The sequence below is a fragment of the Amia ocellicauda genome, chromosome 2 (assembly GCF_036373705.1).
Source record: "Amia ocellicauda isolate fAmiCal2 chromosome 2, fAmiCal2.hap1, whole genome shotgun sequence".
In the NCBI taxonomy this organism is placed as follows: domain Eukaryota; kingdom Metazoa; phylum Chordata; class Actinopteri; order Amiiformes; family Amiidae; genus Amia; species Amia ocellicauda.
In genome coordinates this window covers 31,797,827-31,817,920 of record NC_089851.1, presented here as the reverse complement: position 1 = coordinate 31,817,920, position 20,094 = coordinate 31,797,827, and the positions used below count along the sequence as shown (strand labels likewise).

General features: G+C 37.0%; 1 protein-coding gene across 1 annotated transcript; it reads right to left on the bottom strand.

Annotated features, from left to right (window-relative positions):
• Window positions 1-76: 76 nt before the first annotated feature.
• Window positions 77-18,230, bottom strand: igfbp3 (insulin-like growth factor binding protein 3). The gene is made up of 4 exons (XM_066722974.1): window positions 17,742-18,230; window positions 13,335-13,567; window positions 11,808-11,927; window positions 77-2,804 (listed from the first exon to the last, which is right to left on the bottom strand). Exons 1-4 carry the CDS (start codon window positions 18,106-18,108, stop codon window positions 2,679-2,681), a joined length of 846 nt encoding a protein of 281 aa, XP_066579071.1. The 5' UTR covers window positions 18,109-18,230; the 3' UTR covers window positions 77-2,678.
• Between the last annotated feature and the right edge of the window lie 1,864 nt (window positions 18,231-20,094).

Genomic DNA, 20,094 nt, shown 5'->3' with positions numbered 1-20,094 from the left:
AGGAAAGATTGTGTTCACCATGGTTTAATGATATAGCTTACAACAGAGATTAAAATAAGTACACAATGCACACTGGTAAATTAAAATAGTGTTTATTAAAAAAAGACATTAAATACAGATAATATTTTAACAGAGTTCTTCCTTTCTCAAAGGAAAGAATAGCTGTGATTTCTAGTTTAGTAACATGAAAGCTTTAAAAAGAATCAAAATTCTTTAAAATTGTATCTTAAAAAATAATTACCCGTGAGAGGAAAGATCCTTATCAGATCTGCAGAAAAGTGACATTTCATTTTTTTCCAATTGTATTCTTACAAGTGTAAGTGACCTATACATTGCACAACTGTTATAGGTGGGATGAGATCATTTACAATGAAATTAATTCTGCATGAGCTATTGTCTTAGTGGTGCCACTTACACTATGTTATGAATAGAATGAGTACATTTCAATGGACATTTGTTTTGTCATATACATGAACAATACATCAAGCTACTGAAAATGGCACTTTTAGTATGGCATAGAAAATGGCAAGTCTTGTAGATGATAGGCACGCTGCACTGTACAGGAGTATGTGGTTTTAGCATCCTGCTTAATGATGGCAGAAGCAAGTCTCATGCAATTATACATGTAATAGTGATTATATTCCCACAATACAGTGTCCTTGTTGTGCAATTAATAGGTCACTCAGTCATACGTAAGTAAAATATGGGTCAGCTTATATATGTTTTGAGATATATAGATTTAAGTACTGCATACATGCCTAACCAGACACACACATTTGGGCACCAAATGTAGATATCCATTAAATAATTAGAAGTGGGCCACCAGGCAGACATGTTTGTTGTGATCTTCCCCACAATCAAGCCAACACAACTTTATATAAATGGTAATAACACCCTGCAATTTTTAGAACAACCATTCAGCTATTTAAATGCAACCAAGCTACTGGGAAACCATTCTAGACTAGCAGAAAAGTCGCCACCCTCCACTTTTCAAGTCATTACAGAGAATGTTTTGGAAGAGGACTCAAGCAGAAATTACAACTGGTTATTTGAATGTCCATTTTGACATTCATATTTGGTTGGTGGATTCAGAGTTTTTACTTTTGTTTACTTTTTTTTTTTACCCTACTATGTATACGTGTATGTATATGTTATATATATATATATCTGTCTATCTATAGATAGATAGATAGATAGATATAGTTAGATAAAGCATCTTGGACATGATTTTGGACCTTACTAATACAGAAGAACTGGATCTTTATACCATGTCTGAATCTACAATATCTGTAAAGTACTGAACGTATCAGTTACAACAAGACATTACAATCGAGACATCTGAAGTAATCTGGTTTCCTAGTATGAATGGAGACCTTTTAGACCTACACCAGTGAAGGACAGAGGAGTGGCATAACCATGGGATGAAGAACGATGTGATTGATAAATATAGGCAGATAACCATAATTTACAGTGTGAACTGACATCACAACAAACAGAAAGCACATATTGCTACATGAGGGATCTGACATAACATCAAACCCAGACACATACAAGAAAGAATTCAAAGTTTCCGTCTGAAACAGAGTCATTCTAAATCACAGTGAGAGTCACCATACAGACACAGTGGTGTGTATCAATGACACATGCAGTTGTGTGCAGTGATGTCCCGTTTGATCTACTGTTACTAAGAACTGCTTATTTTATCTGTGCATTAAGAGTTTTGGTAGTGAGAGTATTTCACATGCCTGATCTCTGGGTTTTAGGGGTGGCCTGTCGTGCTTTTGTTATCATTGACTATTCCTAATCATTACGATAGCTGGTAAGCTCAGTATCTACAATTATCCGCCCTTTTTGTGTGTCAAAGTGCAACTGGTAATGGCAAAACCATCAGAAGGGGTCAAGGAATTATTCTCAACATGAAAAACTGCCTTGGGCAAGCAGTGAGAAATGAGCGCATCATTTATGTCCAGGTACCTCATACAGTAGTCATCACAGAGTCCAGCCCATAACCACAGTTGGGAGAGGAGTTGGAGTGCTATATTCAATCCCATGACACGTTCCCACATAGCCTACATGAGGAAACTACTCAAACGATAGGGCTAAATTGCATAGCCTTGTGCAGTGACCACCCTGCTGACTACTCAAAGTGATCTGCATAAAATACCTTACATAATGGTGCATGGTTGGTTCCTAATGCTCTTTTTTCAAGTCATAATATATATACATGGTCACAAACACATACACAAACAGACATATAATAATAAAAATATATATATGTATGAATGTGTACATTTGTATGTATGTATGCTTATTTGTTGCGTTTACTCTTTCTGGATTGTGTTGGTCACATGCAGTTCTTTACAAAGTGAGTGGAAATTCCCTCATTCCTTTCAGAAGTGGAGTGCCTTCTCTCTCTATAAACAATAGTGCAGATCATTTTCTAGTACTTGGGAATTCAAAGCTTCCTATACACAATATAGAAAGCCGTAAAAAACGAAATGGCATGGCCTAGTTGTAATTTCCAGTCTTCACAAGCTTTCTGTATTCCCCACAGATCACATGGCAGAATTCCCAGCTCTCTCATGCCAAGGCAGGCCCTGCAATTTATGCCAGCACCTTCAAAGGTCTGTGTTTATTCAGTCTTGTGCGTGCAGTCATCAGAAGCTGCAGGACCTCTTTCACTTATTCTCTAGGTTATAACAGTGGGCCTCCCCTCTTTCTTTGCCATCGTAGCCTGGCAAAGGTTGGCCGTATTTGTCCACACACCAGCAATAACCTCTTTTTCTGCCTTTGGATGGACGACACTAAAGGAAAACAAAAACAAACACACAGCCCATTAGGAATCATCCACAAATGAAAGCAATTATCTTAATGATCGTTTCTGGAGTTATTTCAGCAGTTCAGTTTACGATGAGAAAGTCTTTACAAACATATATTTCCATGACTCAGGCTTGATTGTGCTTACTTAATAGAAAACAGTTTGATTGTTGTAATCTGCAACTGCAAAACATTGGTCACAATTCTGCAGATTGTCACTTTCCACATGATATTCAACATAATTTAACTTTGTCCTGATGATGGAAGGATGCTGGAGTGTACTGATATCTAGAATTCATGTCCTACCATCATGCAAATAATCTTTAAGTAAACATGTTCTTTTATTTAAGCTTTAAAGACAAAAGCTGATCTAGAGATCTACCCGTCTTGCATGGCTTGCTTCACTGCTGACTGACTTACATTATTTGTATTTGCCCAACCAGAATCCCACCATTTATTCTTCTTGTTATCTTACTTCAAAAATGGAAATGTTATTAACAGTAAAAGGTAATTATGGCAAATTCACTTACATGTCTAAATGACAAATCAGGTACGAATTATCTTATTATGCATATTGGAGACATCAGTTACCCTTGTTTTGATTTTGTCACTGACCGCTGTTGGGATCAATTTCAGAATTTTATAAAAGGTCAGTATACTACACTGTGATATATTTTCTTTTTTCTCTTTCACTCTCTCTGGCAAGGTCTGTTCACTGTAAGGGTTCTTCCTGCGGACTATTTTGAAAGGGTCCTGGGCTTGATTTAAATCCAAAATCAGCTCCTGGGTCTCTTTTTTGGGTAATGGGGTCATGTAACTTGACGAACAACCCATTTTATAAAAGGTGGAAAGAGTGTAAGGTTAAACAAAAAATCTACTCAAATATTTGCCCAGACCCTTTTGAGGAAAACATAAACCGTTTAAGAAATCTATTTTAAGCTGCTGGCAGGCTATCAAAAAACACTTTACATGGCATGATCATCTGTTACTGATTATACACACACACAGACACAAAACAGTGGGTTCATAGTGAAATAATGCTGCTAATGTAGATAAGTCACAATCTACAACTTATTAAAATATGGATACACAAACTTTAATAATATATAGATAGAAGGGTAGACAGATACAAATGCACAATGTTTAAATAATAATACAAACATCAGCTTTCTGCATTAATGTTACAGTTGACCCTGCACAAAGCCCAAGGCCAATCTAACAGACACCCCTGTGTCTGCTGTTTTTACTTGGTTTACTTATACATGTTATCTCTATTTCAAGGCTGTTCATTATAAAAATAGAATGATTCTGTATTATAGAAAACATAACTAAGTTGAATTACAGAACTGATCCCTTCTCACAAAGCTTTGAGAAATGGTCAAATCAAATAAAGGACAAATTGTTTTTTCTTTATTAACTTTGCAGAAATTAATCACATCAATCTAATATAAAGAATAAGGGCCAGATTAAATCAGAACATTAACCAACCCATTAATTGCAAACTACAAACCTGTACATCACAGCAGTTACATTTATGAGTAGAAGATAGTAGCAACTTACAAATAATAAAGCTGCCACTGAGTACGGGGTTGGTAGTTTTGTATTAGAGTGTAGGTAAAAATTTTGATTTAATTCCAGCCTAAGTCTCCCATTTGAAATGTCATTAATTCATTATTTTTAATCATCGCTTCACGGTGCACAGTTTAATGGTTATATCATATCACAGATTTACAAATATGTAATCAAAAATCCCAGACATCATACAATATTTCCTGCTAAAAACAAATGGGTCATATTGGATTAAAAGACTGTAAAACTGTCTTCAACAAATTATAGGCAGATCACTGCACTGTAACAATTCTTCAAATAAAGGAATTTCTAATGAATTATCAATTACCTCAGGTCAGAAAATACAGTTCTTGAAAAACACAGAACAAAAAAAAAGAAAAAGAAAAAAATATATAACAAGTTACAACTTTAGAGCTAACACACTGTAATTCTGATCACTACAGAGTACATTTTATTTACTGTGTACCACCATAATGTGTGCATTTATAGCTATAGGAAGAATGTTTGGCTGACTGGGCATTAAAAAGAAATCATAAAAACCACAAAGTAAATACTGGGTCATAAAATGACCTACAGAATTTAACGGATATCCCCCCCACCCCCCACCCCCTCCCCCTTGTTGTGCTGGAGGATATTGCTTTCCTAAATAACTACTGAAAGGAAGAAAAAAGAAGATAATAAGAGTCTCTCATTGAAATGGTTTAAAAATTATCATAGGTCAACAAGAAAACTTAACACAAAACACCAGCTTTAGTGTAATATAAATATTACTTGGGTAATTCTACGGCACACAAAAATAACTGTATCCATATGACTGCATCTCTGGGTAGTCATTTATTATAACCAATTGTGGGTAACAGATGAGCTCAAAATGCCTTCAGATTTATTTTTGTATGGCTTTTCAAATGAGTCAAGCAATTATGGCTAGAAAGCTTCAATAGATGGTGGCCACCTTGATGTAAATTTCCTTAAAGGACTGCACTAGGTGGCCACTCATTCAGCAGAGGTCTCCAAACCGAAGATGAGTAAACTTGGCATGACGGGCAGACGAGCAAAGTATTATTATTGTTTTAGGTTACGTGTAAAATGATCCTTCTGTTTATAACCAAATATTTTAATCTTATCTTTTAGATTTTGGAAGTGTTCATAAAGTCAGTATGACTGCATGCACAGAACACTGGCAGCCTGTATCACACAATAGTATTATTCTTGGAATATAATCACTGCAGTAGGTAGGCAGTGAAATCAGACCACTTTAAACTGCCAAAAAAGTGTGCCAATTCATATAATTAAGGCTATAATTAGCTTCCCCTGCAAACCTCAACAGGTATGGAAGGTCTACATAACAAGACTCGGGTTACAAAATGCATTTTAAATGAAAGGACCCTTAGGCACACAAGTTATGCAGCTTTTTCCAACAGCTTTTCTGAGTTTGTCCATTAGTGGGGCACTAACAAACAATCCTGGTTCATTGTTGTTAGTCTTCCAATTACTGTAGACTTCTTCAGTACTGCATCAATTAGGACTGCAACAGAGTTGTCAAGATGCACAATTTATTAACTCTAAATATGCACACATAACCTTCGATCTAACAGGGATGGAGTCAAATATAAATGTTTCTTTAAGATTTATACTGTGCAATGCATTGCTCAGCTGCAAGAATATCTTCAAATTTTTAATGAGTTTACAATTACACAGAACGTTTTCGTGTATAATCCCAAAGCTTTTTTAAGAAAAGCCCACAGTTGAGCATATGAATATAGTGTCCCTTGCAGATTATGAAATTTCCAATTTCCATTCTTAGTAAGAATGCAAAACCAAAACAAATGTCATCAATAATATAAACGGTTTAATGTGACAAATTAAAGTCGTTGTACCATTAATATCAGTAATATATAAACTGTGAAAGAGGCCCCATGTAATTTGAAAGAGGTGAGAAATGATTAAGCCATGATGTAATATTGTGGAGCCCTTGTAAACACAGAGCAAGGCCAGGAAGCCGAACAAATCCGGGACTTGTATTTTACCGACTTGACAGTTCGTACATATATTCCCTGGGAGTCTGGTTTGTGTTAGAGCAGAAAAACTACAATTCCCAACAATTCTACAATTCTGTTTGTTTTGTTTTTGGTTTCTTCCATGGTAGCATGCAAGCAGCAGCTCACCTATGCTTTCATAACACACAAAGTGCCAAATATTAATGTTATATATGAATGATTTTAAATATTTGATTCCATGAGTTGGAACTGAACCTAGTGCTGGAGTCGACTGCATACGATTCAAAATACAAACTGATTTTAATTTGTTTTTAAAACACTGGATCAAGAATGAATTGTTTTGGAACCGACTCTCCACCTCTAATCATATTGACCTTCAAATCATTATTTGGTTAATCATGCAATAAATAAATATCCTTGTAATTATTGTATTAATGAATTTATATGTTTTGTGTCAATCAGCTTTGTGCAGAAACTAGATTGGAGCAGTTTCCAATTTTCAAGGTTGCTCACACAAACCAAATGACCAAAGCAGCAGACTGATGCCATTTGTCTTTTTGCATAATAAGACCAACAGTTAATTCTATTAATTAATTATAAACTTTGTTACTGGCCTACTATCAACAGTTGTATAGTTTTCAGCACCTTGGATAGCTCTCATTAGACAGGTAGTGCATCCCTAATGCCCAGCTGTTAACACATGTACCACCAGAGTTTTACACAGAGCTGTAGAAACGGCCACAGCTCTGTGCTTCTGACGGTTACAATTTACAACATCAGTATTAAAATTAAAGAGATTATCGGATACAACTCAAACGTTTTAATTTGGAACTTCAAAAGAAACATAATTACAAATGAAACACCATATTAAAAGAATTATCTATAAAACACTTAAAACATACGAATATATCAAAAGACACCAGTTTGTAAACAAGTGTAAACAGATGTTAATTTAAAAAATAAAAATACAGAAGATTACGCAACTCCCCTCAGGAACTGTGAATGGGTTTTCAAGTCAACAAACTTCAAAATAACCCAAGGAGCGCAACCCATGGCTTTTGCTGTGCATTTGCCACACAAAAGTCTTTCACACAGGGCACAATTATCTGAGGTTTTGTTTTCACTGTACTTAAAAACCTAGCTTTGTTTTCTTTTATGCGTTGCTAGATCCAGCACTGGATTCAGGCTGACATACTTGTTGCTTTGCAGTTTTGTCATCCATGTATTGAATCTTGAAGCCTGCTCTTTGGCTAGCTTCAAGATAAAATCCCCACCTGATTATATTTTCCCCAGTGCATTCCTTGTACAAAACATGGGAAATGATTGCTGCTAAATCCAGGACATTGTAGAATACATCAAACTGGCCACCTGAGAGAACTAGCTTTCACTGAGTACTGAAGTGCCATTTGGTTCGCTAACTCCGTACTTTGTCTGATTTAAGAAAATCAGTCTATATATATATATAATTTTTTTTTTTTTTTTTTTTGTGGTTTCAATGTCATGTGAAGAGTGCTGAGAATGCAAATACTCTTCCTGGGCTTGCACTGGTATTGTACTGATGTACAGCAGTGGTTGCACATTTATAGAAGGCGTTAACTCCCTCCTTGATGTGTTCACTGTGCCAACAAGCCCGTATTTCGTTTTTTTATTTCTGCAACTCCTTTTCTAACAGAAGGGAAGTAAAAGAAATGCCAGTAGGCACATTCCTCGTTTTTCTTTGCCCAGGTACAGCAAACCATTCAGAATGTACTTTGAAACAACATCTAAGGCTGTCAAAACCTCTTGCCAAATTATCCTATTTGTCATGTACTGTGTCCAGCAACATTGTGCTTTTGTTGGAAACAAATTCTCATTCAGAGTAATGTTTTCTCCAGGCTTGTAGCAGGCAATTCTGTTTGTTTTTAAGTTTATCCATTCAAAGCTTCTGCTATCAGGGCAAATTTGTCTGTTTAAGTTGCACACTTTTTTATGCTCTCAAATCAAAATGCAAAAATACCAAGGTTTCTCTGAATCAATTTCTTGCCATTGCCTATTGCACAGACCACAATCTCTCAAAGTAAACATTTTGCCACCATAAGTTCCATGGCCATACAGTACTCGTGCTATAAATGCTGCTAATTCCTCCAAAGTTATTGTAGAGGAATCATCTTTCTGCACCCTATGTGGTTCTGCTTCAGTACATTGTTGAATGTGGTATAGGATTCGCGTGTCAATACATAAATAGAAGGATTGTGATTTTGCATAAGATGTGGGACCTGGAGTTTCTGTCAGAACATTTTGTGCAGCCTGTCTCCCACAACCACAACACTGAGCTGTATAATGTCCCAAACACTTCCATCTTTTCCAATCTCTTGTTTACTTGTTGGCGCTGAAGACACAGCTTGAGCTGCCGTGGTTACTGCACCAGGCAAAGTGACTGGCACAGCTGGAAAACCAGCTGCAGGAGGTCAAACAGGCATACCCCAGGACCACTGCTGCTATCATGGCCTTGTCTGCGACCGGAGCACGGAGTTTTGGAAGAACTAGCATTGGCACTCTCCTCACTGTACGAGAAATGTACTATTGACTTGAAAGCAAGCCAGACCTGCGTTGGTTTTTGATTAATGGTTGTCTTTTTCTCTTTCTTTTCCTCTTTGCTGCTTTCGTTGGTCAATGATGCTTCCAATATCCAACAGATATTCAGCATGTTGCTTCATTCCTTGTTTGATAACTAATATTGGTAATTAATGTCTTTGTTAATTTATATGACAGGTTGAGATCCACACCACTGATAAAACTGATAACAATGAATTGATAATGCTATAAGGTAGGCTATTCACATCTCCAGACAAGCAGACACTACACCTCAAAGAAATTGATAGGATTATCTACTCAAATTCACTCAAATCAGATCACAGACAGACACCTCCAAGGATGAATATATAAACTAAGCCTAATGTAACCAGTGAGCTGGGAGCTCAGCTGGGGGTTAATAACAGCCTACTTGCAATATAAAAACAGCTATTAGTATACTATCAGAGACAAAAGTGTGAATTGTAAACAATTGTCTAACTGAGGGTCTCTGATACTGCTTTTGAAATGCTGTCAGTGTATATAACATATAGATTTTGGAAAAGTCACGAATGGACAACCACATATCGTTCTTATATGAGAAAATATTTTTTAAATAAAAATTAAAAACATCACGTTGACCACCTTGGTGTTTCTAGTTTAAATACACTTTCCACAATGATAAATCGTCATTGTACCAGACGCAAATGAGACCACGCCTGTTCACGATGATCTATAACATAGTGGCATCTCATCTCATACCTAATAACATATGGTGTAAAAAAATGGGGGAAAAGTGTATAAAAATATCCAAACAACTTCCTCCTGTAAATAGATGTATTATATACAGCTCTGGGAAAAATTAAGAGACCACTGCAAAATTATCAGTTTCTCTGGTTTTACTATTTATAGGTATGTGTTTGGGTAAAATGAACATTTTTGTTTTATTCTATAAACTACTGACAACATTTCTCCCAAATTCCAAATACAAATATTGTCATTTAGAGCATGTAATTGCAGAAAGTGACAACTGGTCAAAATAATAAAAAAGATGCAGTGTTGTCAGGCCTCAAATAATGCAAAGAAAATAAGTTCATATTCATTTTTAAACAACACAATACTAATGTTTTAACTTAGGAAGAGTTCAGAAATCAATATTTGGTGGAATAACCCTGATTTTAAATCACAGCTTTCATGTGTCTTGGCATGCTCTCCAAAAGTCTTTCACATTGATATTGGGTGACTTTACGCCACTCCTGGCACAAAAATTCAAGCAGCTCGGCTTTGTTTCACGGCTTGTGACCATCCACCTTTCTTTTGATCACATTCCAGAGGTTTTAAATGGGGGTCAGGTCTGTAGATTGGGCTGGCCATGACAGGGTCTTGATCTGGTGGCCCTCCATCCACACCTTGATTGACCTGGCTGATTGGCATGGAGCATTGACCTTCTGGGAAACCCAATCCACAGAGTTGGGGAACATTGTCAGAGCAGAAGGAAGCAAGTTTTCTTCCAGGACCTTGTATGTGGCTTGATTCATGCGTCCTTCACAAAGACAAATCTGCCCGATTCCAGCCTTGCTGAAGCACCCCTAGATCATCACCGATCCTATTTCACAGTGGGTGCGAGACACTGTGGCTTGTAGGCCTCTCCAGGTCTCCATCTAACCATTAGACGACCAGGTATTGGGCAAAGCTGAAAATTGGACTTTGCATGACTTCAGCCCTGCCCCTAGGAGCCTGTTTCGAACCGTCCTCACCATGCACTTCACTCCAGCTGCCGACTACCATTCTTTTTGTAGGTCACTTGACGTCATCCTATGGTTGTTAAATGACATTCGAATGAGTTGGCAGTCATCCCGGTCAGTGGAGAGTCGTTTTCACCCTCTGCCAGTCTGTAGCTTGTAGAACCCAATGTCTGCTGCTCGACCTTGTTCTTATGAACCACCGTCTTTTAAGGATTTTAAGGATGGAAACAACCCGAACCTCTGCCAGTATCCCTCTTCTTTTCCTCACTCAAAACTTTCCTTTTCAACTCTTTTGGCATGGTCAATAGTTATTTTTTGATTCCAATTACTTTTGAGGTACTACTAGTACAGCAGTGGTTTTTATACTTTTCCTCATTAAATAAGATTTGGTTCAGGTGATCGCCTAATCAGTAGCTCATTCAGTAGAATGAGGTGTGCCTGTGTTGGAATTCAACAGACACTGGAATGGAATGGCTGCCATACATGTAGAGATGCTGATTTAAGAAAAATTTGCAGTGTTCTCTTAATTTTTTCCAGAGCTGTATATATAGAATAGGACTGTTTCTGTAGTGGAAAAACAAGGCAGTTTCATTGTCCTGTCCTAAATCTCTGTAAGCCTGACACTATTTACATTTTTGCCTTGTCCAACTAAACACACAGCCTTTTTGTGAAAATGTACTTCATTCCCCTACACAATGCTAAGCCACTCTCTTTAACCAGTTTTTAATGTTATGGCCCTAATTTCTCCAGCAGCCTAAGGGATCTCACTTAATCATGGCTGGGAAATTTGATAATCTGGTCATGGCATGTGCTCTCTTTGCCCTGGTGGGTGGGCAACTGCTGTTCCAAAGTACTGAGAACATAAACATCAATAGAGGAGTATTTCAGTAGTTCAGAAAAGCAAATACTTACTTAACCCCCTTTACGAAATCTATGCATTTGTGGTATATTTCAGGAGTAAATGTGTATTACACAGTACATAAAAATAGACCACATAACTACCAGCCTCCTGGCCTGTAAAAAATGCAGCACAGTATAAGGGGGGAGGGGTGTTGATTGCTTAAATGAAGATACTTTATTTAGTGCGTAAAATGTCACCAAAAAAGTATTTGTTCAGTCCATTCCTTACCTGTTTTTTCTTGTAGAAGCCTTTTTTGTCACAATTTGGAATGCGGAACCCTCTTGGGTTCAGAACATTTGTGATTTTAAGACTGTTCAGTATGCTTTCCATCTCTCTACGGCACGGCCCCTTCAAATAACAAAAGAAACAGTAGATATTAGGATTGTCAAAATGTAGAGTGACAGCATATAAAGTACAGTACTGCAAGAAACACAAGCTTGTAATGAGCAAAGACTTAAGATATTTCCTTCTTAGAAACATAACATTGTGAAGATACCTATTTCAGTCAGTACCATCCCAATATGTGGGAATCATCTTTGTTCATCAGCATGTTATAATCTATAGACTTAATCTCTGAATTTTACAGTGATTTAAATAGGGGTTAAGGTAGACAGATAATGTATGATGTTTTGAATTTGTTATCCTTCAAGGAGGAGTGAGATGTACAATATAACCCTTTTATAACCTGATATAATATACTTCGAGCAGGTAGGGGACAGGATTTGCAATTCACCCAACAATCAGACATCAAAACAGGGACATAACCGCAAATTGCAAAATACAGATTTGCATCCTATCACGTTTTTATCTAAAATTAGTAGGAAGCAAATTCTGACAATTAATGAAACCACAACTGAGTACAAGTGTGGAATTTGCGATTTGCAGGTCAGGACAAGTTTTGATTTGTTTAGAGAAGAATGGAAAAAAGATCAGTTTGTCAGAGAATATAAGGTTCTCACAGTTTACATCATAGTAGTTCTGAATAAACAAACAACAAACTTTGGAGGATTAACATATTCCAGGTCTGGGACATTCCCAACACTTCATGAATGCATTTCTTCTGCTAAACCTTGCATTATTATTATACATTATTATTTATTGGACTGATGCCTAAAAAACTAAAATAAACTTTGTTTAGATTTGTTTGTTTAATGTAGAATACAACAACTTATATAGTAGATATCGGGGAAGACAGATATAAATCTGTAGGGATGTTGATGCAAATATGCGGCAATATGTAATTTAATTTACAGTTACTTTTGGGAAACACAGGCATAGTCTTTTGCTTCATACGCATACCATAACATATTAATTTGACCATAAGCAACAACAGTCAAAGCATCTTCCTAGATGCCCATTCACATATACAAGGATTGCTCTTCTAATGCACTAATAAAGGGGCTGTGTGACATTACAGACCAGTTTTCAGGTCCTTCACATATAGATATTAAGAACTCCCTGGCAACCGCTGAAATGTGCATTCCTTGATTAGCTCTCTTGTAATCTCAGTTGTCCACAAAGACTGTACAAATCACAATGTTTCCAAAATCTGTAGACTCACTTCACAGATGTCCACGAACAAATAACAGTGTAATCATGCCTGCGGGTAAATGACCTTGCTGAAATATGACAGGAATCTCTTATGGCACCATGCCTGACTGTAGTCATTATCAATATCCTTCACTTTCCAACAACTCCCAAATCACACACATTTATTCAGGAGAAAGAAAAAACACAGTTGGCTCTGCTACTTACATACTCTGTTTCTCGCTTGGATTCTAAAGAGAAGTTCTGCATATCTGTACTGATTCCGCTTGACACAGATTCCACCTTATAGCTTTGTGATTTTTTGGATTGTTCTTTCTTGATAACGTCCACTTTGGTGTGATGTGGGGGGGGATTTGATTCCAGTACTCTGTGTGTGTTCTCGGTGCCTTGGGAACCAGTGCTGCTGGCATTTCTTTCTTCTTCAAAATCCCTGGCATTTTCTGTTGAATAGAGGACAGGAATGTTGTTATTGTAAAAAAATCAATAAAATTCCAAGAACGTTTTACATTGTACGTTTCGACTTTGGCACAAACTAAGGTTCGTTTTTATGCTTCCTTAAAAAAAGAAAAAAAAGCAGTCTCCCTAAGATATACATACAGGGCATGCTTATACTGTTTAAAAAAGAAAAAAGTTCTAACCACATTGGAGGTTTTTCAAGCCAGAAAGGCAAAGTACTCTAAGTCACCCAGCCAACTAATAAACAGTAACATAACTATTTAACATCAACAAATCGTCTTTTCCAGAAGGCATCTTTCCAAGTGTACAGAAAGAAATGAGGAAACTTATTTATAGACCACTGGCAAAGATTCTTGACAAATCGTTAAAGACAGGCAACAAACCACCTGACCGGAGGGTTGCAGTTCCCAAATATAGGAAAAGGCAGAACTGGGAAATTATAGACCTATTAGCCACACATCTATAAACTACAAGATCGGGCAATCGAAATTCTGGGGTAAATCTGAATATCATTTGTCTATATAGATCTTATTAAAGAAGACTGGTCGGCATGGTTTAAAAAAAGAAAGCTGTATGAGAATCCTAGACCACAGAGAAACTTGAGAAGTTGTAACTTAAAAATTGATGATATTAAAAGATGGCTGGATTAATCAGCATTAGATCTCCGGTACTGCTTTGTTTCAATAAATGTAGAGGCTATGTAAACAAAAAAGTTATTTTGCAGATTAATAACCATCATTTTGGAATAGGGATAAGTAGATGTATTCTTGGCAGCACTGACAGGTATTAAGACCAAATACAGAACTGGGAAAGGGCATTTATAATTAATTATAATAATGATGGGAAGAATCAGAATAAAGGGAAGTGCTAAATGCATCTACCTGTATGCTCAGATAGGTGTCCTGTAAAGAGGAACATGCTTTTGCTATTGACGTGTCAGTACTTAGACATGCACAACAGTCTAAAGCAGAAAATAAGAATTAGATGTTTGACAGTTCAAAGAATTCAATATTAAAGTTGGTGAAACTTAGCATCCAGTGTCTATTTTCATTCTCCAGAAAACAAAAAAGGTAAGAGAGTTTGGAGCGAAGAGAAATATACACTAGTTTGCAAGTATACCCAGACAGAAATTTGGAACAAAGGTAACATGGGGATAAATATAATTATTGCAACACTCTGAGAGGGACCAACTAAGCAAATACGAAAGCTTAGCCCGGAAAATAAGACTAGAGCACTAATTTTAAAATAATTAGAGACAGATTCAGAACACAAAAACTAAAGGGCACTGTTTTAACTGAGAGCTGTGGGTGTATGTAACATATGGCCAGTTAATCAGTCGCTGATTTTCACTAGATTAATTAACCACTAGGTAACAGTATTGCAATTACATTATGGGTCAAATGCCCCCCTAATGTTTGTAACATTTGTTTTTAAACAAAACAAAAATGTTGATTATATTTTTAGAAATAGCTGACAAACACATCCCAGCAACTCAGAAAGATATATTTGGATATCTTCGTAATATCAATATTTATCCACAATGTAAACTTGCATATGTCTGCTGCAGTGTTTAAAGGTTGTTAACATTTTACTTAATTTGTTTGTATAATCTGTGTCATGTAAATAGATGTGGGGACCAACAATTTGAAATGCAGCACACAAGCTCATTAAAAGAGGAATTTGTAAATATGCCTCTTTAAAATAAAGCTTGGCCTAGAAATCATAAACTGCTCAAGGTGCAATGATATACTTCCACCAGAAGGTGGGAATATTTCAAAGCTAAAGTAGAATGGGTTCCAGACACAACAAATCTATTAGCAGACTCATTAATGCTAGGCTTTCCAACAATAAGAAGCATTCATTTCAATCTCAGTACTATTTTGAAATGTGTATTTGTGTTCAGAATATGTATATAATCTTTACAAACAGGATTTACATTATTTTAAAATGTTGCAGTTTGTTTGTACATTTATTGTAAGGGATCTTGGTGTTTTTCAAAGTTAGCTTTCACATTTATTCACTCAAATTGCCAGAAGATCACAAATAACTCTCCAGTGTGTAGTGTGGTCATTTAAAGAGCAATACAACAGCAAACTGAAACAGGTATTAATTGATGTAGTTATCTAATCTTTGCCTTTTCAGACAAAGGAGCGAAAGTGGGAAATCAAAATGTATTCTGAAAAAAATATAAAATGAGAGCAAAACAAGCAGGTACATGCACTGTAGGAGATCCAGGACAATGTTAGTATTCAGTTTGCATCTACTAATTTATAATGTCATTCAGATTTGACTGCTTAAATCCAGGTTATGTTTTAGCTGTTATTAAATAATACATACATTAAGATTAATCCAAGAATGTGTGTGTTGCATCCTGCTAAGGAAAATTGTATTTTATGTGCTCCTTCTTCCTTTTACTGGTTCTTTATTTCAGATTAAATGGGATAAAGGCTTATAAAGCCCCAGGCCTTGCACAGTCGGGTACATTTCAATTGCCTTGTGTCACCCAGAGAAGTATGCATGTTCACACAAATTCTCCTCCAGCCCTCAATTACAAGACAATGTTCCCTGCAGTACTGTGGAGATCTACATTTAAGCAGATGCTTGTTCTTGAAAAGAGAAATACATGTGTGGTATGTCTGAGCATAAAATAATGGGGCATGTGAACAGATAAAGCTGCAGGTTTTGTTTAATATATCCGTTTCATGCCTTTTTGGAGTTTTTAATTGGAAAATAACTCACGAGGTAAGTTAACAGACAGTCATTCTCTCTCAATTAGAAAATATTAAATAGTATAGGCTAATAATATGGTTACCAGATTTATATATAGGTACATATAGACAGAAGCAATTGTTTTGTTTGTATGTTGATGGGATGGAGGTAACAGTGAGTGACTTTCATTATATTTGAATCACTAACTTGTATCAGTTTTACAATTGAGTGTATTTGCATATCCCTTGTAAAGGTTTCTCTGAATAGTTTTATATCCACATGAATCTTTTAACATATTACAGCCTGACAACTATCACCTAAAAAAGAAAGGAGCTCTATTACAATGTGCTGCATGCATCTTTCCAGAATCCCATTATGAGAAAGTGTAATCTTACAACCATCTACATTCTTTGCCAATCATGTCTAGAGTATGGCTTTGTTTTCTGTTTTTATTCAAGACTTTTAGCCCTTACATTTGTGGCCATTATTATAGCAATGCCACACTATGAAATTATATGTTTTTTTTTTTCTCAGTTCAAAAATACTATACAATGTGTAAATGTTCCTAGATGATACTAACAACATTGTGTAATGTTGTGTATTTTCTGTCATAACTCATTAACTCTAGTTAAATAATGAGATATAAAAATTACAACGTATTCTAACTTGAAGAAGTAGCCTACCTATTACACATTACACACCATTTCGTTTTTTAGTAATGCACTAAAAACTAGCTGCTGTTAAAATGAATTACCCCTGCAGCACTGTACCTAACTGCATCACTCAGACTGGGTTGGAGGAATCCAATGACTCAACTTGTGCAAACTGCAAAGTAATGCAGTAACAGTTAACGGACAGCTTTACACCATTTTAATAGATCATTTTAAACTTTCTCTACACTTCACAATTTTCGAATACATTAGTTTATATTCAATTAAGATGGAGGATGTAACCTTTTACCTCTGTTAGATAAAAATATAATAGGTTAGGCTAAATATAAAATGTTCAACTACAAGTCTTGTTTAGGCTAACCTGTCGTTGCAAAACATCAAACTGCATAATACATATCTGAATGCATACAAACTACATAGAAACAAGTGGCAATAACTTTGGCTGATATATATCCACCTGTTTAGTATAAGGGGGTGAGGGAAGTCCCCCAAAATGTGACTGCTTTGGACATAACCTTTGCCAACCAATGCTTTTATTTTAAGATGACAGCCTCACGAAAACAAAAGCAACATTGTAACCGTGCTGCAGTGAACGCTTTGAATCATGCAGGTCTGTGACACTATGCCTGCAAACTGTTAAGCAGACGCACACACACTTTGCAATGGCAAGCATGTTGCACCAGGTTGCACGACTGAATCTGCGTCTCCGCTGCAGCTTTAGATCAGACTGTTGCATGGAAGAGGAGAGCCGAACAAAAATGAAATCGTCCATGCCTACCTTGTTTCTGACTTGGCAACAATATGCTATTGAGTTTTTTGGACGCTGCATTCGAGCAAATCCCTCGTCCTTCTAGCAAAGCCTGCAGGGGTTTGCTTTCCCCCGGCTGGTGCTGGCAGGTCAAGCCGGAGCCGCACCTCCCCGTGTAAACTCCGCAGGACTGTCCCTCCGTCAGGGCGCAGGTCATGCAGCAGCCGCAGCCGGGCTCTCGGACCCGCTCGGCGCACTCCTGGGGCACCGGCTTGCACTGCCCGAGGGCGCCGGCATCACAAGCCTCGCAGCGGACCACCGGCCCCACGGTCTCCGCCAGCCGGGTCAGGAGCGCCAGCACCGCCGTCACACAAAGCAAACACAGCCGGGGCATCATGGGGGCAAGCTGGGCACAAGGCGAGACGGGGCGCGTTGGCACGGACGCTGGAGCGGAGCTTTGCTGACACAGTGTAAAGACTAGTCCTCTCCATCTGTATTTTCTTTTGCTCCAACTTCTCAATATATACAGGCAGAAAAGAGAGCCTGCAAGTCACACCCCTCTGTATGAATAATGTAAACGCGAGGCTGGGGGTTTAGGGATCGCTTGCATCTTCCGATATTTTGTAAAAATGGGTACAAAGTCCTGTCGCCACTTTGTCTCCAAATGAATATATAATCCAAATACCCGGGTCTGTCACTTGCTTAAATTAAAGCAAGCACACACACACACACACACACACACACACACACACACACACTTTGCATGTCAATGATCACACAACCTCGGCACAATCTTTTTAATGTATTACGGCACTTTCACTTCCAAGTATGATCTTGTTGTTTTTCTTTAGTTTAGTAGTTTAGTTTCTGGATCTGTTTGGTCAAACCATGCATTTAGATCAAACAGCTCAAATTAAACATGTTTGGGGCTGTATTCTTTTTCGTTTTGCTTTTTTGCTAAGATAGTATGGCATACAAATGTTGAGAGATCTGAAATAATATGCATATTTTACTCCACTACTATAGCCTTGGTTTAAACGTGCGGGGATTTGAGCTGCGCATGTTTCTGCGTCTTGGGAAGTAATTCGACATTAGAAACGAGCCCTGCCAAAGCCACTGCTTCATAAAATACACATAGGAGAACATTTTATATTTTTTGATGGAAGTAACCTGAGCTGTTCCACGTGGTTTATGATTTTAATTCCTTTTCCAGCTAAAGCTGCGCTATAGCGAGACAGAGAGAGGTGGGGGGGGGCAGTTTTGCAAAAAATGTAGCCTACTTAGGTCAAATGCAAACTGTAATTGATTTTTTTTTTCTGTAAAACTAGAGACGACACCGATAAAAACCAAAAATTATATGATTAAATGGGGTATTTATTTTTCTCCAACATTATCGTCTTATTTCCAGAAACACTTGAAGTCCTCCAGGTTCAATTTCAGCAACTCAGTTGAAAGCAATACAACTGGACTTAATGCACTTGAGTAATGCAAAAGTCATGTTTAACAGCAGATCAACGGATACTCGATGAAGTAAATGTCAACCCACGCAGATGGAGATATTATGGAAAAATAAATAAAACATACAGGAATGGGATGCAGTGTGTTTGGAAGAAACAGCGCGCTGTTGAAAGGAAATCTATCCATTTACCTGAAGAGAAAAGCATTTGATCAATGCCTTCTTCCAGTCCTCACTTATGGCTGTGAAACCTGGTCACTTATCACAAAAATGATACGGAAACTGCAGAAGACACAAAGAAGCATGGAAAGATGTATGCTTGGAATAACAAGAAGAGAGAAAAATAAATGAATGGATCGGACAGCAAACTAAATATATGTCAAATCTTTGAAACAGTGAAAATGTTAAAATGTCAATGGTATTTCCTGGACACATTGCAAGAAGAACAGGGAAGCTATTGAATGGATACCAGGAGATGGAAAAAGACAGAAGATGACCACATAAAAGATGGGTAGATTAAATCATAAACTTTTCAGGTGTGACATGGAAAAGAGAAGCTGTAGATTGGAGGCCTTCATCTGGCAATGGATCAATATATAGACTTGTTAATAGTAGTAGTAGTAGACAAAAACATAGCCTGTTCATACACATATCCTGTATGGTACACCATACTAATATTGATTGTGGGAGGAATGTAAGAATGTCATGTTATGTATTCTGACATAATTTTCTAGATTTTACTTTTTTTATTTTTTATTTTCCCCATACATGCAGATACAATACAATACATCCAACATAATCCGTAACATTCCCTGTGTAATCAGCCATGACCTGTATCAGTAGAACATAGTAAAATCAACATAAAAAACATAAATTGTTCTTTTTGGAATATTAATGTATTTTGGGGGTGTTAATCAAGGTTTGTAG

Coding starts and splice junctions, on each gene's coding strand:
- igfbp3 (XM_066722974.1), bottom strand. CDS start 18,108: ATGATGCCCCGGCTGTGTTTGCTTTGTGTGACGGCGGTGCTGGCGCTC. Junction 13,568..17,741: donor GTTGCCAAGTCAGAAACAAG/GTAGGCATGGAC, acceptor TCTATTCAACAG/AAAATGCCAGGGATTTTGAA. Junction 11,928..13,334: donor CCAAGCGAGAAACAGAGTAT/GTAAGTAGCAGA, acceptor TGTTATTTGAAG/GGGCCGTGCCGTAGAGAGAT.